The 26,138-nt window shown below is 46.7% G+C and overlaps 1 protein-coding gene across 3 annotated transcripts in view; it reads right to left on the bottom strand.

The window, feature by feature from the left end:
• Positions 1 to 26,138, bottom strand: part of LOC119978705 (lipid droplet assembly factor 1-like) — a 30,455-nt gene that overhangs the window by 2,869 nt on the left and 1,448 nt on the right. The window contains exons 1-5 of one of the 3 annotated variants that reach the window (XM_038820518.1): positions 22,189 to 22,321; positions 20,197 to 20,314; positions 11,411 to 11,542; positions 6,624 to 6,792; positions 2,555 to 2,693 (exon numbers count right to left, since the gene is read on the bottom strand). In XM_038820518.1, the coding sequence (XP_038676446.1) occupies positions 2,555 to 2,693; positions 6,624 to 6,792; positions 11,411 to 11,506 (404 nt within the window). In that variant the 5' untranslated portion in view covers positions 11,507 to 11,542; positions 20,197 to 20,314; positions 22,189 to 22,321. Of the gene's footprint in view, positions 1 to 2,554; positions 2,694 to 6,623; positions 6,793 to 11,410; positions 11,543 to 20,196; positions 20,315 to 22,188; positions 22,329 to 26,138 lie in introns of those variants that run through there. The other 2 variants (XM_038820517.1, XM_038820519.1) reach the window with 2 other exon arrangements.

The raw sequence follows: 26,138 nt of genomic DNA, 5'->3' as shown, positions 1-26,138 counted from the left end.
CTTTGGTGTGCTCAATTTCAGCATGAAATTTGCTCGATGAGCAAATGGCTTGGGTCCTATTTACAAGGTTGCCAATAATGCTGATCTTATAACTCGTGCAAGTGTAAAAATCCCAGCGTGTAGTGACCAGTGACGGTAGGCTTGTGGTAAACTGTGATAGAGATCCCCCAACACACTCCTCAACTAGTACGTCAAGAAAGGCGAGTTGATTTGACTGCTCCAATTTAAAGGTGAATTCAAGCCCAGGATGGGGCCCATTAAGACATGCAAGGAAATTGTTACATGTTGCTACACATTTAAAATGAGCAAACATATCATCCACATATGGGGAGGTGGTGGTGTAGTGGTATTGTCACTGACTAGCAGACCAGAGACTCAGAGTAATGCTCTGGGGACCCAGGTTCAAATCCCTCTACTGCAGATGGTGAAATTTAAATTCAATAAAAATATGGAATTAAAAGTCTAATGATGACCGTGAAACCATTGTTGATTGTTGTAAAAACCCATCTGGTTCACTGATGTCCTTTAGAGAAGGAAATCTGCCGTCCTTACCTGGTCTGGCCTACATGTGACTCCAGATCCACAGCAATGTGGTCGACTCTAACTGCCCCCTCAAGGGCAATTAGGGATGGACAATAAATGCTGGCCCAGCCTGCGACGCCAATGTTCATGACCGAATAAAAGTATATCGAAACGGAGGTTAGGTATCTATCGAAGTCACATTCCACATGGAACCCAACAAAGATGTTTACGAGAGCTGGAACTAGAGAACCAGCTCTATTTGGGCAGACAGATTGGGCAATGGTTACAGATTCATGCAATGGTGGTGGGTCTACATGACCATGATTTAGTGCTGCAGCCCAAATATCTATGGCTCCCTAAGTGGAACATTGGTGAATACGCTAGTCATGTCATGTCAATAAGCACATGGACACAGCATTGCTATCAAAATGCAAGTCGATAATGGTCTTCGCAAATGTGAAGGAATTTTCACTGTATCTTGGGAACATGTTCAAAACTGGTTTTTAAACAATTTGCCCAACCATTTGGCCAATTCGTGCTGTGCAGAACTGGTCACACATAAGATAGAGAGTAAAGGGACATGGATGCAATGAACCATGAAGACTAACCGTGTCATATATATCACATGGAAGCTCATCGCTCTTACACAAGTCCAGCTAGCTTTTTTTTAAAGCTTACTTTTGAGTAAGGCAGCCGGGTCATGTTGAGTTGAATGTCCCATGGATACAACTTTGGACCCATCATTAAGAATGACATGCATTTTGTTGATATAATCACGCATGATCAGGATAACTACTCCCGACACTTTGTCAGGTTTACTGATGTGTGTATCTGAGTTGGTCTGAAAGCCCCCCTTGCACGGGAAAATCAGACAGGTCGTTTGGAATCCCGCAATATGCGTGCTTAAAGATTTGAGCAATAGGTGAAGCTAGCTGACACTGCCACTATACAGCAGCAACACAAGTGGTGTTCACCACTAATAGGAACCAAAAAGACACTCTGCCTGTCACACAAATGAGTAATGTGGTATATGAATTTCAATGCCAGTGTGATGCCAGATATGAAGGCTGTACATCCCAAAGACTGGCAGATCGTATCAAACAGCATGTGCCTTCTGCTGTTGGCAACGGGCAACTTATGTACCCAGCCACGTTCTGCTTGCAAAGCTCTAGATTCAGTGCCCAATATTAGATGTGACTCTGTGATTGGACAACATTCACTAAGTAATCCTCAGTGTGCTTAGAATTATGCTGACAACCAATTTAAGATTGCCAGTTGGGCTCGTAGAGTGGAACATTTGCATGTACTGGAAGCTACACATATTAATACTCAGGGCCCTGTTCTCTACAGACAGAAGGAACATTGCGCCTGTTTCAGCTAAACAAAGTAAGTGATAGCCAGTCGCTGGTTCATTCCTCAGAGAAATGCATTGACCAATCAGGGTCAAACTGGGTGGTTTAAATTTTCGAACAATGCTTGGCAGTTAATGGACAGTCACCATTAACTGGTGCATTCTCCATGGCAACACCCAGCAAAGTCCACTTGCCAACTAACCGGCATTCTCTGCTCATGTAGTATAAAGTTGTTTCCTCCGACGTTGGCAGTCTTTGCGATTGTCCTGATGAGTGCACGACGAAAAGTTTTGACGAAATGCCTTTTTCCAGCAATGCTCCATTTGTTAAGTTTCATGAATCTGTCAAAAACTGTCAACGTTTTTATATGCGTGCGGCACATTATACCGACACTAGCTTTCTCATGAATAGACAGAATTCCTCTGCCAAAGTGAAGTGTATCCTTAAAATGCCAATAAATAGCATCTGCAGAGAAAATAAGAACTGTTCAGAACTGTTTTTGAACATATATTAGTACCGAAGAAAAACACATTTTTTTCTAAACATCCTCAAATACAGGTTTTTATATATTTTGTTGCATTTATCCGAAATTACAATAGCTCAAAATGTTAATAGGTTAATATATTAAACTCTCTACTGGAAATTAAACAGAATTTAAAGGATTAGTGAAAGTTCTTTACCTTGAATGGTGGTAATAATTCATTGTGGTAGAAAAGGTAACAATGCAGATAGCCAGGAAAGAAGTGATGACCAATGAAATGAGAACCAGCCCAAATAAAAAACAAAGAAGAACAACTCCACCTATCGACAGCATCAGACCTGGCAGACAAGTAAATAAAATAAGAAATTAAACAGCATACCAAATGGTTTATGATGACATTCTGTCAATGGAGGAGACTTGAGAACTAAACTAGCAGCCAGCAGCACCCAGAGAGAGTGTGAGTGAAGGACCCTGGGACAGGCAGTCAGCAGCACCCAGAGAGAGTGTGAGTGAAGGACCCTGAGACAGGCAGCCAGCAGCACCCAGAGAGAGTGTAAGTGGAGGACCCAGGGACAGGCAGTCAGCAGCACCCAGAGGGTGCGAGTGGAGGACCCTGGGACAGGCAGTCAGCAGCACCCAGAGGGTGCGAGTGGAGGACCCTGGGACAGGCAGTGAGCAGCACCCAGAGAGAGTATGAGTGAAGGACCCTGAGACAGGCAGTCAGCAGCACCCAGAGAGAGTGTGAGTGGAGGACCCTGGGACAGGCAGTCAGCAGCACCTAGTGGGTGCGAGTGGAGGACCCAGGGACAGGCAGTCAGCAGCACCTAGAGGGTGTGAGTGGAGGACCCTGGGACAGGCAGTCAGCAGCACCCAGAGGGTGTGTGAGTGGAGGACCCTGGGACAGGCAGTGAGCAGCACCCAGAGGGTGTGAGTGGAGGACCCTGGGACAGGCAGTCAGCAGCACCCAGAGGGTGCGAGTGGAGGACCCAGGGACAGGCAGTCAGCAGAACCCATAGGGTGTGCGAGTGGAGGACCCTGGGACAGGCAGTCAGCAGCAATGAGAGGAGACAGAGCCAGGCAGTCAACAGCACCTACAACCTAACATCACAAGAAAACATAAGTCCATTGGTTGGTGAGAAACTGATGGGGGGGTATTATCATTAGCTGAGAAGCAGAAAAACCAATTGGGGCGATTCTCAGGCGTGTTTCCACCCCGGCACCAAACAATGGCTAAGTGTGGGTGAATGGAGATGGGAATCGCACCAAAACAGCTGCCACCGCTCGCTCCGGTTTTCCCGCCTGAAACGACACGTAGTTAGTTTTGGGGAAAATTCCACCCATTGTTTTGAAAAGAAGGGGCTTCCGACATTTAATTAAGAAAACAAGCAGTCAGGAAAAAAGTCACGGTCAGGAAAAGCAAAGTTGCATAAGTAAACCAAAGTAAAATAAAGTTAATGTAAGCAAAACAAATCGAAGCCAACCACATGTTCAGGAAGTGGCAGCAGCAGCAGAACCTGGAGCTCGGGATTTCGAAGATGGAGCGGCGGCTGGTCCATCCACACAGGCGGAGAGCTTCGTGGATAAGCCGTTCAGAGAGGTGATCACACCACAGCTTAGGAAGCTGGAGGAAGAAAGGGAATGGGTGACTGCCAGGCAGTCCAAGAGAACTACAAAGATAGTGCACGAGTCCCCTGGGGTCCTGCTCACCATTCGGTTTTCCATTTGGATACTGATGGTTCCTCGGACGAATGCAATCAGAACCACGTCTGCGGTGCCACAGGTGGCTCTGGTGTACAGGAGGGGAGAAAGAAAAGCAGTAATGTTGGGGAGTTGTTAGTCAGGGGAATAGACAGGTGTTTCTGTGGCCATAGATAAGGCTCCAGGATGGTATGTTGCCTCCATAGTACCGGGGTCAAGGATTTCACAGAGCGGCTGAAGGACATTATACTGACACTAACGTTGGTACCAATGACTGAGATAGAAAGAGGATGAGGTCCTGAAAGAAGACTTAAGAGAGTTAGGATGGAGATTGAAAAGCAGGACTTGTAACACAGCAATCTCAGGATTATTCCTAGTCCCATGAGCAAGTCAGTATAGAGACAGGAGAACTGGGCGATTAAACACGGGGGAGGACATCAGATTTCTGAGGCATTGGGATCAGCTTTGGGACTACAAGCCGGATGGTCTACACCTGAACAGGACTGGGACGAATATCCTTGCAGAGAAATTTGCTAGTATACCGGAAACCTGGCTAAACGGGACACAAATGGAAGCTCAATATCACCAGGTATAGAATTTTTAGGGAGGACAGGGAAAGAGATAAAAAAAGTGTAGTAATATTGGTTTAAGAATCAATTACAGTTGTGAGGAGGGATGATATATTAAATGAATCATCAAATGAGGCCTTATGGGTTGAACCCAGAAATAAAGAAGGGATAGCCACTCTGCTAGGGGCATACTAAGACCCCCAGGTATTGGAAGGAAATTAGAAGAGCAAATATGTAGACAGATTTCTGAATGCAAAAGCAATAGGGCAGACTTCAACGACCCTAACATCAATTAGGATACAGACAGTGTGAACGGCACAGAATACATAAAATTCTTGAACTGCATTGAAGGTAACTGTTTTTAGCCAACACATGACAAGCCCAATGAAACGGGGTCGTAATTCTAGATTTTGTCTCAGGAAATTAAGCTGTGCAAGTGGATGAAGTAGCAGTGATAGGACCATTTTGGAAGTAGTGATCATAATATAGTTAGATTTAGTATCATTATGGAAAAGAAGAATACAACAGGAGTAAAAGTACTAAATTGGGGGAAGACAAATTTTATGAAGATTAGTGATGAGCTGGTAGGAGTGGACGGGATACAGTTATTAGAGGGAAAAACCATAGGGGGGGAGGGGGATTTTCCGTGCCCTCCCATGGTGTGTTTATTGATGATGGGAGGCAGGCTGCCATTGGCCGGCAGTGGAATTTTCTAATCCTGCTGCTGTCAATGGGATTTTCCATTGAATTCACCCCCGCCGCCAGGAAACCCATTGAAGAGGGTTCGCCATTGGGATCGGAAGCTCCCACTGGCGGGCTTCATGAATTACCTCAGCTGGTGTAGGAATTGATATTGAAAAAGTGTTACTGTTGGCTGGCTCCAGGCATTATTAAAAACATTTTCACAAGATGTGGGTGACGCTGGCTGGCCCAGCATGTATTGCCCATGCCCCTGAAATTGAGTGGCGTGTTTGGCCATTTCAGAAGGTATCACAGAATTTACAGTGCAGGAGGCCATTCGGCCCATCAAGTCTGCACCGGCCCTTGGAAATAACACCCTACCTAAGCCCGCACCTCCACCCTATCGCACACTTCCACCTATCCCCATAACCCCACCTTACCGTACCTTTTTTGGACACTAAGGGCAATTTAGCACAGCCAATCCACCTAACCTGCACGTCTTTGGACTTGTGGGAGGAAACCGGAGCACCCGGAGGAAACCCATGCAGACACGGGGAGAACGTGCAGACTCCGCACAGACAGTGACCCAAGCCGGGAATCAAACCTGGGACCCTGGCGCTGTGAAGCCATTGTGCTAATCACTATGCTACTGTGCTGCCCTGTGGATCCGGAGTCACATGTAGCCAGATCAGGTGAGGATGGGTTTTTACACTGATCGACAATGGTTTCAAGTTGGGGCTCAATGAAGTCCTGGGGAGCAGAGAGGGTGGTGGGAGGTCACTGATTCTATGCTGGAGGGGGTTCAGGTTCAGAAGAAGCCCTGGGAGCCACTTATAGCTTGGTACTATAGGGAGACTGGAATTTGGAAAGATCTGGAATTGAGCCAGTAATTAGAGATAGGAGTGCAGTTCTGTGAATCCCATGGAACGCAGTTTCAGGACATGAGAATTAACCAACGAGAACTGAGCTGTGATTGAGGCAATCCGGGTTAGAGGTTTGTGCGGGAACGTGGAGATGAAATCTTCAGAAGTGAAGAGTTCAAATCCCTCATGAAGGAAATAGAGGTTTAACAAGCCTTTGTGATTAACAGTGGCCACTGACAGCTGGGTGACTTTCTGAGAAATGCATGGAATCCGTCTTGGTTGCATCTGCCATTTAATGTGCAGTGTGGGGTGTTCACCCACAATTCTCCTGTTATTACACATTTACCTAATGTTAATCCTGAATGTTAAAGAGTTTAAGACAGGTATTGTAGCTTGTTTTACAAAGAGTTACTTGGTCCCTAATCGGATCACAACAGAGTCACGAAACTTTCAGTACCTTCCATCACAATGAACCCAATGCAGGCCAAAAGGGACGTAACCACTGCAAAAATCAGGAACAATCCAACTGGCACGGCTGACATTATGGTAAAAACTAGTAGTAATAAGGCAAGGAAAGGGTGCTCATCCAGGTACTGACCCACAGAGGAGCTCATGAAAGCTGCAACCTACAAAACAAACGTGGGAGAACAGGGATTATGATCCAAAGGTGTCGATTCATTCTTTGTAAGCTGAGATCATAACATTTCAGTTTAGCAAAGTAAAACAATTGTGTGATCAGTTTCCACCATCATTTGACCTATCCCAAAAAGACTTGGGAATAATTAATATTCCTGCACGTCTTAATAATGGTGCATTTTCGTAAAGTTATTTGAGCCACTCAAAGTACAAAAGAAATATCAAATTACAGGACGAGGGCTGAATTATAAAGATTGTAGGAATGAGAATCGGTCATTTTCCCCATTGGTTTGCTCTTTTAGGAGCCTGTGTACGACCTGCACGATAAAAGCTGCCTCTTACTAATTTTACTTGCCCCTTTCTACCCTCCTCAACATATCTTTTCCCTGAGCATGCACCAATTGTGGCTGAACGGGAGTTTTACTCCCAATTCTCTGCAATCCGACTTTGGGATGAACCATTAAGTGATAAACAAAAGCAGCTCAGCAGCAACTTATTCCCGCCTTAATCAGCCGGCCTCTTGTTGGTGAAACTCCCAATTTCAAATACCAAATAGGAGTTCACAGTTATTCACTTTAAATGGGTTTTTTGGTTCGATCCAAATTGCTGGATTGTTCTTTTTATAATAATAATGATCTATATTAGTGTCACAAGTAGGCTTACATTAACACTGCAACAAAGTTACTGTGAAAAGCCCCTAGTCACCACATTGCGGTGCCTGTTCGGGTACACAGAGGGAGAATTAAGAATGTCCAAATGACCTAACAGCACGTCTTTCGGGACTTAGAACATAGAACATACAGTGCAAAAGGAGGCCATTCAGCCCACTGAGACTGCACCAGCCCACTTAAGCCCTCACTTCCACCCTATCCCTGTAACCCAACAACCCCTCCTAACCTTTTTGGACACCAAGGGCAATTTAGCATGGCCAATCCACCTAACCTGCACATCTTTGGACTGTGGGAGGAGACCGGAGCACCTGGAGGAAACCCACGCAGACACGGGGATAACGTGCAGACTCCGCACAGACAGTGACCCAGCGGGGAATCGAACCTGGGACCTTGGAGCTGTGAAGCCACAGTGCTAACCACCGTGCTGCCCTGTACCTCGGTACATGACTTGTGGGAGGAAACCGGAGCGCCCGGAGGAAATCAACGCAGACGCGCAAGAAAGCATAGAAAGCATCCTATCCAGCTGCATCACAACCTGGTATGGCAACTGCTCAGCCCAAGACCGCAAGATACTTCAGAGAGTCGTGAACCCAGTCCATCACACGAGCCTGCCTCCCATCCATTGACTCTATCTACACCTCCCGCTGCCTAGGGAAAGCGGGCAGCATAATTAAAGACCCCTCCCACCCGGCTTACTCACTCTTCCAACTTCTTCCATCGTGCAGGAGATACAAAAGTCTGGGAACACGCACAAACAGACTCAAAAACAGCTTCTTCCCCGCTGCTACCAGACTCCGAAACAACCCTCTTATGGACTGACCTCATTAACACTACACCAATGTATCCTTCACCCGATGACGATGTTATTTAGTTACATAATGTATCTTGTATTGCCCTATTATGTATTTTCTTTTATTTCCTTTTCTTTTCATGTACTTATTGATCTGTGGAGCTGCTCGCAGAAAAGTACTTTTCACTGTACCTCGGTACACGTGACAATAAACAAACAAAATCCAGAACAGGCAGACTCGGCACAAACAAGCCGGGAATCGAACCCGGGACCCTGGCGCTGTCAAGCAACCGTGCTAGCCACTGTAGAAAAGTAAATTACTACGGATGGTGGGATCTGAAACGAAAGGGAAAATGCTGGAAAATCTCAGCAAGTCTGGCAGCATCTGTAGGGAGAGAAAAGAGCTAACTTTTCGAGTTAACTTTTTGACTTTGACAAAGAGTCATCGGACTCGAAACGTTCGCTCTTTTCTCTCCCTACAGATGCTGCCAGACTTGCTGAGATTTTCCAGCATTTTCCCTTTCGTGCTAGCCACTGTGCTACTGTGCTCAGAACGTGCACTCTTCAGATATAAAAAAATGTTTAACATACTGATTCCATAAACACATCGAGAAAAATCAGTTATAATCAGGGGGATACAAACACCAAGCAGCAGGAACACACTAAGGCTGAATGCAACCCCGAATTGTTTAAATGATTCGGTTCTGGAGGATTTGAAGCAAACAAATGAAATTACAGATCATGTGCCAGGCTTAGCTTAATCCAGTTTAAGATGGTCCACCGGGTGCACATGACGGCAACCAGGATGAGCAAGCTATTTGGGGTCGAGGATAAATGTGCAGGAAGACCTGCAGATCATGTCCATATGTTGTGGGCATGCCCGGCTCTTAAGGGATTCTGACGGGGTTTTGCTAAGGCAATGTCCAAGATCTTAGACACGCGGGTGGTGCCGAGTCCAGAGATAGCGATCTTTGGTGTGTCAAGACGATCCTGGAGTTCAGGAAGCGAAAGAGGCCGACGTCTTGGCTTTTGCCTGCCTGGTAGCCCGGAGACGGGTCCTTTTAACGTGGAGGGACACGAAGCCCCCGCGTGTAGAGACCTGGGTTAGTGACATGGCTGGGTTTCTCAGGCTGGAGAAAATAAAGTTTGCCTTGAGAGGGTCCTTGGCGGGGTTCTCTCGGAGGTGGCGGCCGTTGCTCAACTTTCTAGGACAGCAGTAAAGGTCAGCAGCAGCAGCATCCTTGGGGGGGGGGATCTTACATTGTATTATTCTTTGCTTTGTATATACGGTTAACATTTATTTTGTTCTGTTAATTGTTGCATACGGTTATGCGAAAATTTTGTTTTTGACAAAAATTTGAATAGAAATAATTTTTTAAAAATGAAATTAAAGCTAATTGTGAACAAAACAGTGGATTTTGATTGCTTTAATGATTTTGTACTACCGGATTTATCAGCATAATTCAGATGACAAGGAAGGATAGACCTTAAAAAGTGTACAGTTTCCAAAGTGCATGCACCCAGTTTACCTTAATCGTGCACTTTATACATATGCAAACACACAATAGCAGGTTGGATATCCTGGAGTACCTGATTTCTGAGTTGTATAAACATATCAGAGCCAAGTTAAACTCTTGACAGGAAGAATTTTGTGTGGTTTGTGAACCGAAAATCAATAATTTACTCATGACATGTTACTACATAACACTTGCAACAGTTACCCAGGAACTGGGCTGTTCAAAACCCATACGGACAATACCTAGTTATAAAGGCATTTATTTTTGTAAGTTATAGTTCAGTCAATTTCTAGTTCATAAAACAGGCTCTAAGAATGTAAAACTATATTTCCTATGAATAGGGAATATCTTTAAAGCGAATATGATTGATGCCAAAGGCATTAATTTGTCTTTATTCAGTTGGCTCCACAGAACCGTAGTCGTGTTATGACTGTAGGACATTATAAAACGGTCATGTTTTAAACTGCCACCTTTAATTCAAGATAAAACAAAGTAGCCGGGTCAGGCAAGTGACCTCATACAAAGTCTGCCCAGAGACAAATCCATGTGGACTGGTTGCCATGGCAGTCGGGGCCCAGGTGAAACCTATTGAAAGTAAAGTGCAAGCTTTAACACTGAAACACAAAGGAGAAGGCTGCTCTGCTGCTTACAGTCTCACTGGTTCTCAGAGGCAGTCAGACTGAAAGATATTGGGGGTAGGGGACGAGACCCACAACGGGTGCTAGATTCCAGGCTTTAGGAAAATATTGCATTTGGGTTAACCACCAAATGGCGGGCTGGGGAGCACAGAACTCATGTTCGATAAAACAAGGATTACATAGAACATACAATGCAGAAGGAGGCCATTCGGCCCATCGAATCTGCACTGACACACTTAAGCCCTCACGTCCACCCTATCCCCGTCAGCCAGTAACCCCATCTAACATTTTTTGGTCACTAAGGGCAATTTATCATGGCCAATCCACCTAACCTGCACGTCTTTGGACTGTGGGAGGAAACCGGAGCACCCGGGAGGAAACCCATGCAGACACGGGGAGAACGTGCAGACTCCGCACAGACAGTGACCCAGCAGGGAATCATACCCGGGTGCCCTGGCACTGTGAAGCCACAGTGCTAATCACTTGTGCTACCGTGCTGCCCACATAAGAGTTTATGAAGAGTTTAAGATTACAGAATCACCAGAGGGTACCTTGCAATGGGAAGTCCATTTGATCACGTTCAAAAGATTGTGTGAAGGGGACTTTATATTGAAGGACTGGAACAATCACCCTGGTGAAGCAGAGAGAAGAGAGCCAGAGGGAGTTTTTGGACTTTAAACTGAAAAATACATGCCTACAGAGAGTAATGTATAGACTCGGAATGGGGTTTTTAGCCGTTAAAAAGTTGCTGGGGAACACCTTTCCGTAGTTTAGTGTACTAGTTGCCTACTAAGTAATTTTTAGCCTGTGTTTATTATGTGTTTGTTACAGTAAAAGTCTCAAAATGTTGTGAGATCCTCAGTTAAGGGAAGTTCATATCTCTTTATAAAAATTATCCATGGGATCATAACAATAACATAATGCTCTTAATATTTCACCCCTGCATCACCCTTGGTTCAGAAGTGATTAAGATACATAAAAAGGCATCATACCTTGGAGTTGCTGTTGATTGTATGCATCATTGTATTAAATCGATTCTGTAGGTCTTGCATTCCTCTGGACAGTGGTAATCTCTCAGAATTTGACATTTTACCTGCAGTTCATTTATTTCCAGTTGGATGCACCTGGAGAGAAGAAAGCAATTTATACAATGCATAGGTCTCACTTGTTTAACACAATAAAATGGAGTGTGATTATAGGTGGCTTGAGATGCGCAGCTATAGTTTCTGTTGACATTTTAGCACAGAGCAAATGTACAAATAACCAGCACTGACATTCTGAAATACTCTTGGGAATTTCAGGTAATTACATTTTCCTATTGCCTGATAACAATAAAACCCTGAAGCTTCCAAAATAAGAAGTTATTTCCAAACAGAGGCATGTCCATTGGGTAAGGCACACTCCTAACCATCCAAAAGACCAATTCTTGTAGTATAAAGAGTTAATAGTCGACGGGCTGAATTCTGCGCTTTGCAACGCCACAGAGACAAATCGCGGTCGGGTGGAGAAATACCCAAAATTGAAAAATCGAGGTTTGCGCCCGGCGCCGATTCAGACTCCATACTCCGGTCTCTAGTTGGCCTGGGCCCCATGGTTGCGGAGGGGGAGTGGGAGGATAAAAAACACTGAAAACCCTTGGGCCTACTGGGGAATAGCTGCCTGGTCCGGGGCAGTAACAGGGAACAACTTGGTGCCAGGTTCGTGGACTCAGGGTGTCCCCCTGTGGATCGGGGTGGTCTGGTTCAGGCTGCCATCTTTTAAACACATCCCTTTGCTGCTCCTTACTTGCCCCTGGCTGTTCACTCTGCCGAGTACTGCCTCTATCTTTTGAATGCTCTGGGGAGCGTCTGGCCATCTAGCACAGCCAGGCCGCCCCACTGGACACCCTCATACCCCAGCTGTTTCAGCAAGGGGATCGGTGTGGTTCAGTTCAACATCTCTGATCGAGGCCTTGAAGGCCTGGTGGGTGAAGCAGGGTGCTGCTTTCTTCTTGAGGCTGAAAACCTTGTTCTTTTGATTGCCAAAGATCTGTGATGGTTTCCTGAAAACAGGTGGGCTGGAGGGAGCGAGATGTATGTGTTAGTCTGGTGTTTAAATTTTGTGCCTGGACCTTTGTACCCCTTATTGCTGACGGCGTGTAGCTGAATCAGTTCCCAACAAGCCGGCTACTTCAGCATGTTAGTCGCCTGTGTGGAATTAATAAGCTTCAAGTGCTGAATCGGGCACACATTCTCGCCATTCCAGCCAGTGAGGTGGGTGCCATCAAAACCGCCCGTGTCTGCACTTAGTATCATTAGAAAACTGTTTTAGATACACTTTAGAAATGCATTGACTTTACCACATGAGCTGTCTTGCATCTCTTAGTCTGCGCGGAACTTAAAATCTTTCGGTGGGTGACAAGGTAGCATAGTGGACACGGTTGCTTCACGGCTCCAGAGTCCCAGGTTCGGTTCCCGGCTTTGGTCACTGTCTGTGTGGAGTCTGCACGTTCTCCCCGTGTCTGCGTAGGTTACCTCCGGGTGCTCCGGTTTCCTCCCACAGTCCAAAGATATGCAGGTGAGGTGGATCGGCCATGATAAATTGCCCTTGAGTGTCCAAAAAGGGTTAGGTGGGGTTACTGGGATAGGGTGGAGGTGTGGGGCTTAAGTGGGTGCTCTTTCCAAGGGCCGGTGCAGACTTGATGGGCCGAATGGCCTAATCCCTCTGCACTGTAAATTCTATGATTCATTGACTGCTTTACCTTTGTTACACGTTCCTGGTCTTCATAGGTACCATCTTATATTATACATTCTTGTGAAACATAACAATATCAGAGTTCAGTACTGTCATCACTCTCCGTTATTCTCCATCAACAAAAAGGCAAAATAGATCACCTGCACGAAACGATATGGGAAAAATGCCTGCAACATTAATTCATAAAGATCCAACTCGGATTGTCAGTATACTGTCTGAGTTACCACAGGCAACTGTGCACCATCTAGGAGACGGTGCCTTATTGTTATATTTTATTATTCTTTCATACTCATGCTTTCTACCTGTGATTCCAACTAGAATCATCAATCACCTTTATTACCTTCTGCTTTTATGGCCGTGACCAATCACGGTTTAAATTTTATACCACTATTTATGTGATATTCTATTTTGTACATTTGGAAAACAGTAATTGCTTTGTGTAACAGAGCTGTGCCACAATCTCCCAGTTCTGATTACATTATAATACGGAATTGAGCGTTTCTTTCAGCTGCAGGGTTTCTATGAATTGTCATCATTTTGCGCAAACTCCAAGCTTGTTGATTAAAATCACGACTAAATAATCGTTGGGTAACTATTTGACATTAGAATTCACGGTTTTCTATTGCAGACATTTGAGATGATATGACCAACTGCTTGCTTAATTTGCAATTGTTGGTAATAGAATCACTAATAATCACCACAAAAATATTTCTGTCCTTCTCTCAGTGGCCTGGACGTTTCAAGAGCTGAAGACGTGATGGAGCTTCCAAAATGGCAAGCGGGACCCAGATGTGGAAGTCACTCTCATTTCTAACAAATCCATTTTTCCTGTTGAGTGAGCCTTGAATATGCATTCCCGAGATCTAATCAAGGCTTGGCTTATAACTCCCACAAATGGGGCCCAGATGAAACGGCACTCGGTGTCTCCCTGGGGATCAGAGGCCCCCAGGTCCTTGCCCTCCCAACAGGGTGGCATCCTGACACAGCTGGAGCCACTGCAGGGCACCCCCGGGCCCTTTCCCCGTCACGTGAAATGTGCCAGCTTGGCAGTGCCAGTCTGGCATCCTGGCAGTGACCCTGCCAGCTAGCAGTGCAACCTGGGCACCTTGGCAGTGCCAGGCTGTCATCCAGGTGGGACTCAGGGTACCCGGCTGGCAGTGCCAGGGTTCCTGTTAGCTCAACAATCCTCTTCCCATGCTAATATATTACCCCCTACACCATGAGCTCTTATTTTATGTAGTTAGAGGGCAGCACGGTGCTGCAGTGGCTAGCATTGCTGCCCACGGCGCTGAGGACCCATGTTCGCTCCTGGCCCGGGGTCACTGTCTGTGTGGAGTTTTCACACATTCTCTTTCACAAGGTCCACTAATAATAATAATAATAATCTTTACTATTTGTGTTGTTCCTCGTGTCTTAATAAAGCTCGCAGTCTCAAGTGTGGAGAAGATGCTTTATTGTGGGTTCGTTCAGTTTCCAGAGCTCGACCTAGAACTACCTTCCAGTGCTAACTACCAGCTTTGCTTGCTGTGTGTGCTGCTTACCAGCCCCCCTGCTGTGAAGAGTGTTCCACTTCCTGTCCTGATCTATTTATATGGCTCTCCCGTGCTCCCTCTAGTGGTCGCTCAGTTGTGTTGCATCTGGTTAACTTGTGATCACCACATCCCCCTTTTTCTCTTAACATATTTTCTGAACATCGTTAAAGAAAATTGTACATCCTGTCCCAGTGTATTTATAGCTCTCCCGCTCGTGTTTGCTCTGTTGTTTTGTATCTGGTCAATCTACGATCACCACATCCCCCTTTTTCTCATTACATAGTTTCTGTACATCATTAAAGAAATTTTATACAAAACAGTAACTTATGATATGCGTATCTATACAAGTGATGATGCTATTGCCTTAGTTAACAAAGCCAATGTATTTATATGTCCAATCTTAATAAAAACATTTATGAGTCCAAACTTGATGAATTTGTTCAGAGCTTTTTTTTTCTTTTTGTTGTTGATGACGTCGTGATATTGATATTGCAAGTCCGCTGTGAATGTTGTTGGTGTTCCTTGTTATCTTAAGTACCCAATGCGTCATCCCGAGGTGTCTGCATGGTCACATCACTGATGTTGACTGGCATGGACTTTTTTTTTTTTTTTTTCTGTGCTTGTGGTGTTGATTTATTGTCTCATCCGCCTTGGATGCTGGTGTGCTTGCTCGTTCTGGAGCAGACGTGTGTTTATGCGATTCGTCGTCATCCCATGACATGTTTGTAGTCTTGTCATCGTTTTGCCATGCGCTGTGGCATTGTCCGTCATGTGCCAAGTAGTTCCATTGTGTACAAGTCGTTGTTTCATTGCTGTTGTTTCTGTCGTTCTTGTTTTTGTTGTTTTCGTTGCCGTACTTGTCGCTGTTTTTGTCGTTTCCGTCTTTGGTGTTGGCACTGTCGTTGTTCCTGACTTTGTTGTTCTCGTTGCCGTTCTTGTTGTTTCTTTCCCTGTCGTTGTCGCTATCTTTGTGCCTGACGTTGTTGTTTGTCTTGTTGCGCTTCATGTTGCTTTTATTCTTGCTGTTGTCGTTCTCGTTTCTGCTGTGCTTCTTGCTGTCATTGTTTGTCTTGTCGCGCTTCATGTTGCTTTTCTTCTTGCTGTTGTCGTTCTCGTTTCTGCTGTGCTTCTTGCTATTGTTGTTGGTCTTGTCGCGCTTCATGTTGTTTTTGTTCTTGCTGTGTTTCTTTTGACTTTTGTTTTTCTTGTTATACTCTGTGAGTGTCCCGAGTGGATAATTTGAGTCATTGAGCATTCCGTCTTGCGAGTGGTGCGAATGATCTGATGTTGCATCGGTGCAGGTGACATCAATCAGTTGTGGAGAATTGGATTCCGCATCTTTGCTTTCTTGGTGCTCGTCTTCCGGAGTCAAAGTCTTCTTGATTACATTTGACGCGGTGTCTGTGGACTCTCGGCGCTCCTCTTCTGGAGTCCAAATCTGCATGATTTCTTTCGGCATCGTCTCTCTGGACTGTTGGGTGGCCCGACTCTGTGCTTCTGTACAGACAAGCTGAGAACTGTCAGTCTCACTGTGATCCTGTATGTCGAGTGCGAGCACCTTGTCACTGTTTTCGCTCTGTGCTTCGGTACAGACAAGCTGAGAACTGTCAGTCTCACTGTGATCCTGTACGTTGAGTGTGATCACCTTGTCACTGTCTTCGCATGCAGTGGGCAGAGGTGCATTGTCTTCTTCTTGTTCCTGTGAGCGTGTTGGACTTTCATAGTCCGCTCTTTTTTCTTGTTCCTGTGAGCGTGTTGGACTTTCATAGTCCGCTCTTTCTTCTTGTTCCTGTGAGCTTGGTAGACTTTCATAGTCTGCTTGCGGTTGCTCAGGTACAGCGGGTTTACCTTCATGGTCTTGTTCATGCTTGGTGTCCGCCCGGGAGTGTTTGCTTGCATCCCTGTTGGCGTCTTTCATCACTCGCACTGTGGAGCCTGTCATCGCTCGCTCCGTGGAGTCTTCCTGTGCTCTCTGTGTGGCGTCGTCTTCGTCTTGGGTATTGCTGTCATCCAATGTATCGACGAGCTGCCATGGCACCATGGTGTTGGATTCATCCACCATGAGTAGAGTCGTGTTGAGCTTTGCACCGGTGTCGCTGATGCTGTGATCAGCATGTCCAAATAACTCCTCCATGTCTGAGTAGTATTCTTTGAAAACCAAATCATCTTGGTTGGATTCATCTACCACGAGTTGGTTCGTGTTGTGCTTTGCGACCGTGTCGCTGATGCTGTGATAAGCATATCCGACTGACTCAGCTATGTCTGAGTAGTATTCTTCGAAAACCAAATCATATTTTGTTGTTTCGGAATTCTTTTTGTTCGCTTCACTGTGTGTGGTGAAGGCAGCTTTTTCCAAGGTTTTGTGCAAGTTGTTTTTCACTGTTGGTTTAAGTTCAGGCGTTTTTCTGTGTTCTGAGGCAAGAAAATTTGGTTTTACCACTTTAAGTGTCTTGTTTTCAATTTTCGGGCATTTCCCTTTTAAGTGGGCGTGGTCAGGATTCTCAGACGTCATGACGTCACGCGTAGGAACGACTTGCACATGCGCAAATCGGCTTTCTTTCCTTGTGCGGTTCAGTGTCCATTGCGCATGCGCGGCGTGCGCATGCGCATGACGGTCCGCGACGAAGACTTTTTTTGACTGCGCATGCGCGTCTTGCGCATGCGCATAACGATCGGCGCCGCGATCTTTTGTAAACTGCGCATGCGCGACTTCCGGTTCCGGCGCATGCGCAACTTCCGGTTCCGGCGCATGCGCAGACGCGATTTGTAGTTCTTTGCTTACCAGAGACTGCAAAATGTGCTCCGACGCCATTTTATCGCGGATTTCAGCGTTTTTTCTTTCTAAAAGTTGTAAGTTACCTTTTCTTACCGATCTGGACTGGATTTCAGCGTTTTGGCTTTGTGAAAAATTCATGTTATTTCTTCTTTTTGATCTGTACTGTGCATTCGCGATTTCCTGATCTTTTTGTGATTTTTTAAGTCTTGCATCACTCAGTCTCTGTGCAGGTTGGACTGTGAGCATGCCTTGCTGTTCAAATTTCTCACAGTACTCTTCAAATTTGTTTAGTAACGTTTGTAAGCTGTTCCTGTCTTCACCTTTTGAGTGTTTAAGTCCATTATACACTTTCCTATTGACAGGCCCTTCGATGAGAATTGCTATTTTAATTTTGTCTGAGGCTTCTGCAACATCATTAGCTATGAGATAAAAATCGAACATTTGTTTAAACCTTTTCCAGACATTTCTTACATTACCAGTCGTGTCCAGCTGAGGTGGGTATCCATGCCACATCCTTTCATCAGCAATGTCTTCCCAAGTCGAATGTCCAGCAGGAGATCTCCATGCCATTCTTGGTTGAGATTTCCATGCCATTTTTTTTTGTTTTCTGTATCTGCAGCTGAGTTGTCCTGTCATAAGCGTCTGAAATCACTCCTGGGTACCATGTGTTGTTCCTCGTGTCTTAATAAAGCTCGCAGTCTCAAGTGTGGAGAAGATGCTTTATTGTGGGTTCGTTCAGTTTCCAGAGCTCGACCTAGAACTACCTTCCAGTGCTAACTACCAGCTTTGCTTGCTGTGTGTGCTGCTTACCAGCCCCCCTGCTGTGAAGAGTGTTCCACTTCCTGTCCTGATCTATTTATATGGCTCTCCCGTGCTCCCTCTAGTGGTCGCTCAGTTGTGTTGCATCTGGTTAACTTGTGATCACCACACTATTGTCACAAGTAGGCTTACATTAACACAGCAATGAGGTTACTGTGAAAATCCCCTAGTCGCCACATTCCGGCGTCTGTTTGGGTACATGGAGGGAGAATTCAGAATGTCCAAGGGCGGGATTCTCCGGTTGCCGATGCCAAAATCGCGTTCGGCGATAGGCCGGAGAATCCCCGTTTGCGCCAAAATCGAGGGCCGCGTGTTTTTGCAATGCTCCACCCCGTTGAAAACGGCGTACTCTTCACACTGTATGGATGGCCTCAGGACGTCATCTGAGGCCCACCCTCTATGCTCCGTCCTGACAGCGTGGAACACTTGTTCTTTTTATTTTCGTGAACCTGGCGTGCAGCTGCGGACTGGTGCAATTCCGACATTCGACCACCAGATGGAGCCTCTGCCTCCTGTAGATATATGGGGAGCTTTTTACCTGAGAATTTTACAGTCTTTTCCATTCGCCTGATCACTGGCAGACACTTTGTCAGTAATATAAAGAGCGTGTTCTCAGATTGGGATTTTCCCAACAATCCAGACAGAGGATTAAAGTATTACTGACATGGTGAGAAACTGTTTGCAGCCTTGTGCTCCAGAAGATCCCGTCACAGATCTGATTGCTGCTTGTGTCCTTTAAACAGGATTGCCTTCCCAGGTCAGACTAGCAGCCTTTTAATGACCTGGCAGAGAGAGAGAGAGAGAGTGTCTTCCAGCTGCTTCCAGTCTGTCTCTCACAGATCTCAGGACAAAATGGAGCTCTTCCCATGACCCGCCTTTCTTCCGGGAGATTCTGAATGGCTTCACCAATCTCAAACAACAACAGGAGTTGGCTTGGCATTCCAGAACCAATGATTGGCTGCTTGGCAAGTCTATCAAACTAACATCACGGGCTCTGATATGAACCTAAAAGTGAAGTCCTGGGCTAGTCCATTAAACCAAGGGTGTTTTGGTTTGCTTAAAGTCTGTTGTTTAAGTAAAAGTCTTAGCCAGCAAGAACTGTAGATTAAAGGCAGTCAGCAGAATAGGAATTAAGAAGAAAACACAGAACAGACAACGGTTTTAAACCGTATTATTCCAACACAATACAAGTCAGAAGCCTGGCTCAACACTCGACCTCCCTGTGGCTGCTCACACTCTGCTTCTGGGTTAGGGGTAACTCCATCCAGATCGTGCCTTTCTACCGAGGTAGGTCTGTCGACTGTGAAATGTCCTAATGTCGAGTCCATCAATTTCAATGTGTAATGCTGGGCTGAAGGGATTGTCACCCTGGGTAACAGCCTCACAGCACCAGAACTCTAATTCCCCAGTGTGCGACAGAACATGCAAAACCAAGAATGTACCAAATGGACTGAGGATCTGTATGTTGTCCATCAGATGACCAAACCTTTGAGCAATAAGCTGAACCAGTACACTACAAATATTGAGCATGCTGTCGACAAGCAAACTACGTTTGAGTCGGATAGAATGTACAAGTTCACTTTCTTCTGAAATAATTTTCAGTAGCCTGTCCACTCAAAAACAATCACTGATTGAAATAAGATACAGATCTGGTAAAACTGCAGTTTTGAGCTGCTAGCTTGCAGTCCGTGGAATTGGAAATCAGCTGGGAAAATTACCCATAGCAGTTTCAAATACTTCACAGAAGAACTTCAAATATCGACAGAATCCTCGGTACTCTTTTCCCTAATTTCCAAGTAATTACCCAAAATATTCTGTGCTATAACAACATATATTTCTTTAAAATTACAGCACTAGAGAACAGGTTACTAAGCCAACAAACACAAATCTGAGGATACATGGAATGAAAACGGACTACCTCTTGGAGACTCCGAGTCCTTTCTTGAGATAAATCCCCAGCATCAGGAATCCCGGTTTGAGCCAAGAACCACGTAACTGAATGTATGCCAATACAACAGCTTGCATTTAAACAGCATCTTTAACACACAAAATATTCCAGGAACTTCAGAGTGGTAAAATGAGAGGAACATGAATTCGGAGAGAGCGAGGTTAGGGAGGATGGTTAAATCTTGGAAGGTAAATGGGATTTGAGAAGGGTTCTAAGAAAAGTAGCAAGGCGGAGGAGTAGAGGGAAGAAGCAAGTACTGAACAGTCCAGCTCACTACACAAGTTACTCTCTCAGCCAGCAAAATGCCAATTCAGCTCATCTTAGATCACTAATTGTAGCAATGCAATTGTTCAATTCTGTGGCCTGAAACATGGGATATTTTAAAATTTCTTTTCAAGTTCCAGGAATCAATTTGCTGTGGATTCCAACTATTTCCTGTAAGAAATACTGGGTTTAGTGCATTACTGCAAACTCTGGAAGGTCACTTGCTTCAACTCATTGCCAGGAGCTAGCTCTCAAAAAAAGACTTAATTGTTTATCCAGCCCCATTCACTCCTTGAATGTGAAACAGACTTGCTATTTTCCCTACACCAGAGGAGAAGTGGGGTGGGTAATTTGGCAAGTATTTAAAATTATGAGGGAGTGAAGCAGGGTAGATAGAATGCTGTTTCAATTGATTCAGGAATGAGAGAACATAGATATGAAATTAAATACAAGAAATTAATGTCAAAGTGGAGTTTTTGTTTTACGTACCAGGTTGAAAGGCTGTGTAATAGTAAAATTTACAGTGCAGAAGGAGGCCACTCGGCCCATCGAGTCTGCACCATCCCTTGGAAAGAGCACCCTACTTAAACTCAAGCCTCTACCCTATCCCCGTAACCCAGTGACGCCACCTAACCGCTTGGATACTTGGGGGACAATTTATCATGGCCAATCTACCTAACCAGCACGTCTTTGGACTGTGAGAGGAAACCGGAGCAGCCGGAGGAAACGGGAAGAAAGTGAAAACTCCACACAGTTACTGGATGATGGAATTAATAATTATACTTGCTTATTGTCACAAGTAGGCTCCAATGAAGTTACTGTGAAATTGAACGGGGTCCTGGAGCTGTTAGGCAGCAGAGCTAGTCACTGTGCCACCGTGCTGATTTGGCAATTGTGATAACCAAAAACTTGTAAATGGAGATAATGTAAAGATGGGTGTTGAAGGTTTCCAGTGATGGAGCAGTGACTATTTCCATTGGCGGCTTGCTCCATTGTGGGATTGTCCTTGGGAAGAAAGTTTGCTGATGCTGGAAAACAGACGGGCCAAAGTTTTACAGCCAGTCCCGCCGGCTTGGTCTTCCGGTCCTGCCGACTTGGTCTTCCGGTCCCACCAGCAGGGTCTTCTGGTCCCGCTGGCTCGGACTTCCGGTCCCGCCGACGGTGAACACCCTCCCCTCCCCTCCCCCAACCCCGCTCGCCGCGGGTACCCCGGGTGCGGCGGGTGTCAAGCCGGTGACGCCGGAGGGACCGGAAGATTCCGCCGGCAGCGGGATGCCTCTGCACAGCCTGTCGGGGTGAGGGTGGTGGGTGGAGAGTCCCGGTCATGGTCCTGGTAGTTGGGGTTGATGGTGACCAACAGTTTGGACATTGTTAGGGGACAGGGGGCGGGGACAGGGGGCAGGGGGCGGGGGACAGGGGGCGGGGGACAGGGGGCGGGGGGCAGGTCCACACCCCCCCCCCCCCCCAGTTCCCGGATTTCACAGACGGTGGTGGGAGCCAAAGGAGCCGGTTGTGGGTCACATTGTGGGAGGGGGAGAGCCGCCATTCTCCCCGGGCTTCCCCTCCCCAGCAGCAACGGAGCGGGACGCCCGGGCCTCTCCCTAGCAACCAGGCCTCCCCCTAGCAACCGGGCCTGGGTCCCGGGTCAGGCTCCGGCCGCCCCCCGGGGACTTTCCCCCCGCCTCGCACTGAACCCACCTCCTCCCTGCAGCCGGCGGCCTCCTGCTCCTTCCCCTGCGGGGATCCGCGCTCCCCGGCCGGCAGCGAACTCGGAAAGCGGCCCCGTCCCGGAAACTGCGGCGCCCCGTCCGGGGGGAGGGGAGGGGGAGGGGTCAGGATCTGGGGGGAGGGGATCAGGTTCTGGGGGGAGGGTCAGGTTCGGGGGGGGGAGGGGATCTGGGGGGAGGATCTGGGGGGAGGGGTCAGGTTCTGGGGGGGGCAGGATCTGGGGGGAGGGGTCAGGATCTGGGGGAGGGGGTCAGGATCTGGGGGAGGGGTCAGGATCTGAAGGGAGGGGTCAGGATGTGGGGGGAGGCGTCAGGATCTGGGGGAGGGGTCAGGATCTGAAGGGAGGGGTCAGGATGTGGGGGGAGGGGATCTGGGGGGAGGCGTCAGGATCTGGGGAGGGGTCAGGATCTGGGGAGGGGTCAGGTTCTGCGGGGAGGGGATCAGGATCTCTGGGGGAGGGGTCAGGATCTGGGGGAGGGCTCAGGTTCTGCGGGGAGGGGGTCAGGATCTGGGGGGAGGGGTCAGGATCTGGGGGAGGGGTCAGAATCTGGAGGGAGGGGATCAGGTCAGGATCTGGGTGGGAGGGGGGTCAAGATCTTGGGGTAGGGGATCAGGATCTGGGGGAGGGGTCAGGATCTGGGTGGGAGGGGATCAGGTTCTGGGGGGGTGGGGGTCAGTATCTGGGTGGGTGGGGTCAGGATCTGGGGGGAGGGGTCAGGATCTGGGGGAGGCGGGCGAGGATCTGGGGGGAGGGGATCAGGTTCTGGGGGAGGGGATCAGGTTCTAGGGGGAGGGGGGTCAGGATCTGCGGGGAGGGGATCAGGTTCTGGGGGGAGGGGATCAGGTTCTAGGGGAGGGGGGTCAGGATCTGGGGGGAGGGGATCAGGTTCTGGGGGGCGAGGGTCAGGACCTGAGGGGGAGGGCGTATGGATCTGGAGGGAGGGGGACAGGACCTGAGGGGGAGGTCGTCAGGATCTGGGGGGAGGAGCACAGGATCTGGGGAGGGGGATGGGGACCTGCAGGATCATCGCCTCAGGTCATGTTTCCATTTTGCCTCTTCGCTACCTCTTTAAACCAAGGAGACACTTTCCCACCCATAACACTGAGGCCACAGTGGGGATTGTCTACAAATTTTCACTCATCTCCTCCCCCCCCCCCCTCATTTCCTCCCACTTGAGGATTCTCACTCTCATTTCTCCCATTGAAGATTCTCATTCATTTTTCTCCATTGAGGATTCTCACGCTCATTTCCCCACTTGAGGGTATATCGCCCTTGGAGTGGTGGAGTGAATATTCAATAGAATGATACAGAGGTTAAAGGTGAAGACAATTTGCAGAAACATGGGTTGCATTGCCTTGAATGTATACAGTTGTGGGGTGTTCTAATTGAGTTGTTTAAAATGATAAAGTTAGGGTAGATGTGGAGAAAGTATTTCCTCTGGTGGGTGTATCAAAAGCAAAAGGATACAAGGTTGAAATTAGAGCTTAGAGAGCTAGGAGTGAAATTAAGAAGCACTTCTTCACGCAAAATGTATTCCAAATTTGGATCTCATTTTCCCCAAAAAGGATAGGAATGCTGGCTCAAGCGAAAAAGTTCAAAAATGAGATTGCTAGTTTTTGTTAGACAAGTATTGCAGATTATGGAACCAGAGTGGGAAATGGAGCTGGGGTAAGATCAGCCATGATCTAGTTGAACAGCAGTACAAGCTTGGGGGGCTGAATGGACTACCCCGTCTCTGTGTTCGTTCTTATGACCACTCTGTGTGGAGAAGAATTTCCAGATATCAGTCCCAAAATTGTTGTTTGCTCGTGTAACTGGTGCCCTTGCTTCCTGATCTTGCAGTTTAGTTTACAACAGCAGTGTGGATTTAAAGCAACCCAAGATGCTGCACTAGAGAATTATCAAACAAAATTTGACACAGTCACCCGAGGTGTTAAGGCAGACGCCCAGAAGGCTAAAGGGGTAGGATTTAAGGAGCAACTTAATGGAGGAAAGAAAGTAGGAGAGTGGGAGAAGTTTAGGAAGGAAATTCCAGAGCTTAGGGCCTTGATAACTAAAAGCACAGTGCAGCAATTTGTAAAATAATTAGGTTACTAACCAGAATAATGCTATCCAGAGATTATTAAAGTCTAGCTTTTTGGGCAGCACAGTAGCACACGTGGCTAACACTGTGGCTTCTGAGTGCCAGGGTCCCAGGTTTGATTCCTCGCTGGGTCACTGTCTGTGCGGAGTCTGCACGTTCTCCCCGTGTCTACGTGGGTTTCCTCCGGGTGCTCCGGTTTCCTCCCACAGTCCAAAGACATGCAGGTTAGGTGGATTGGTCATGCTAAATTGCCCTTAGTGTCCAAAAAGGTTGGGAGGGATTATTATGTTTCGGGTATAGGATGGAAGTGAGGGCTTAAGTGTGTTGGTGCAGACTCGATGGGCCGAATGGCCTCCTTCTGCACTGTATGGTCCATGTTCTATGTTTTCTATGTTTTTTATAGGAACTTATCTTGGTAGTATAGTAAAGTGGGAAAAGGTACAAATAAGGCGCAGTATAGAACATATACACAGGTAGTGAGACCATGTGAAATTATATTGTTTTATAAATAAGAACTTACTTGCAGCAAAGAGTTGAGACCTTGTCCTTGGATATTGTGCTTGTACAAACACAGGATCGGAATGTTTGAGCCTCTTAAGTTGAGGCTTTGGAGCCTTGAGATAGGAACAAAGATGGACATGACAAACATTATGCAATGGTGACATGCTCCTCACATCAAGGACACCTGGTCGGTTAAGGAACACTGGGCTGAAGATGATTGAAGTGAAGGAAGGGTTAGTTGGATAAGAACCAAGATAAAAGAGACCCTGACTTTGTCTTTGTGTGGTGGAGAAATCTGGAAAAACAACAAGAAAAGTCAAGAGACAAAGGAGGGAGAGGGAAACAGCAAAGAAGAATCCGAAGCCTGAAAACTGCAATGAAAGGAATCATCACGTACTTGCTGTCAAGTCATAACACTGGCATTATAGAGCCCGTGTCAGACTGTAAATCACTGCCTGAGTTTATTGCTGTAGGTTACCTGAAAACTTAATAAACTCGTTCTGATTTTATCTCATTAAAGTAGTTTGATGACTGAACTTCTTGCCAGCTCATTTCCAAAACATTTATCGGTTCAGAACCGCCCAAAACAAACAGATTATAATTGGGGATGCCCAAAAGGCCAGAATTGGAGCACAGATAACGTAGAGGGTTGCAGGGCTGGAGGAGATCACGGAGATAGGGAGGGGTAAGGCCTTGGAAGGATTTGAAAACAAAGATGAGAATTCTGAAATCGGAGCATTGAAATAGAGCCCATGTACCAGGAAACACAGGGTGAATAGGACTTGATGCAAGTTGGGACACACAAAACAGCGTTTCGGACTATTTGAAGTTTACAGAGGGTCGAACATGGGAAGCCGGCCAGGAGTGTGTTGAAGTAAGTCAAGTCTAGTGGCAACAAAGGTATGGATGAGAGTTTCATCAGCAGATGTACTAAGACGGGGCAGAGTTGGGTGGTGTTGCAGAGATGGATATGGTGGTCTGAGTGATAGCGTGGATGTGCAGCCAGAAACCCACCTGGGGCTAAATATGACAGCAATGTTGTGAACTCAGACAGGTGCCAGAGAGGGGGCTGGGGTCGGCGAAGTTTGTTGCAGGAACCAACGATAATAGTTTCAGTCTTCCCAATATTTTGTTGGAGGAAATCTCTGCTTGTGGAGGTGTTGAGACAAGTGGTGACGATGCTGAGTTGAACGTCACTGACGTCCATGTGGAATCAAGGGGCCAATGACAGATCCTTGAACATCACCAGAGATAATGGCGTGGAAGCAGGAGGGGAAGTCCCTTCCAGTCGAATCTCTGACCTTGACTTCACATGTAAGAATGGAACCAGCTGAG

Source organism: Scyliorhinus canicula, chromosome 15 (assembly GCF_902713615.1).
Source record: "Scyliorhinus canicula chromosome 15, sScyCan1.1, whole genome shotgun sequence".
Taxonomy (NCBI): Eukaryota; Metazoa; Chordata; class Chondrichthyes; order Carcharhiniformes; family Scyliorhinidae; genus Scyliorhinus; species Scyliorhinus canicula.
The sequence above is the reverse complement of the archived record's forward strand: the minus strand, read 5'-3'. Positions and strand labels throughout refer to the sequence as shown.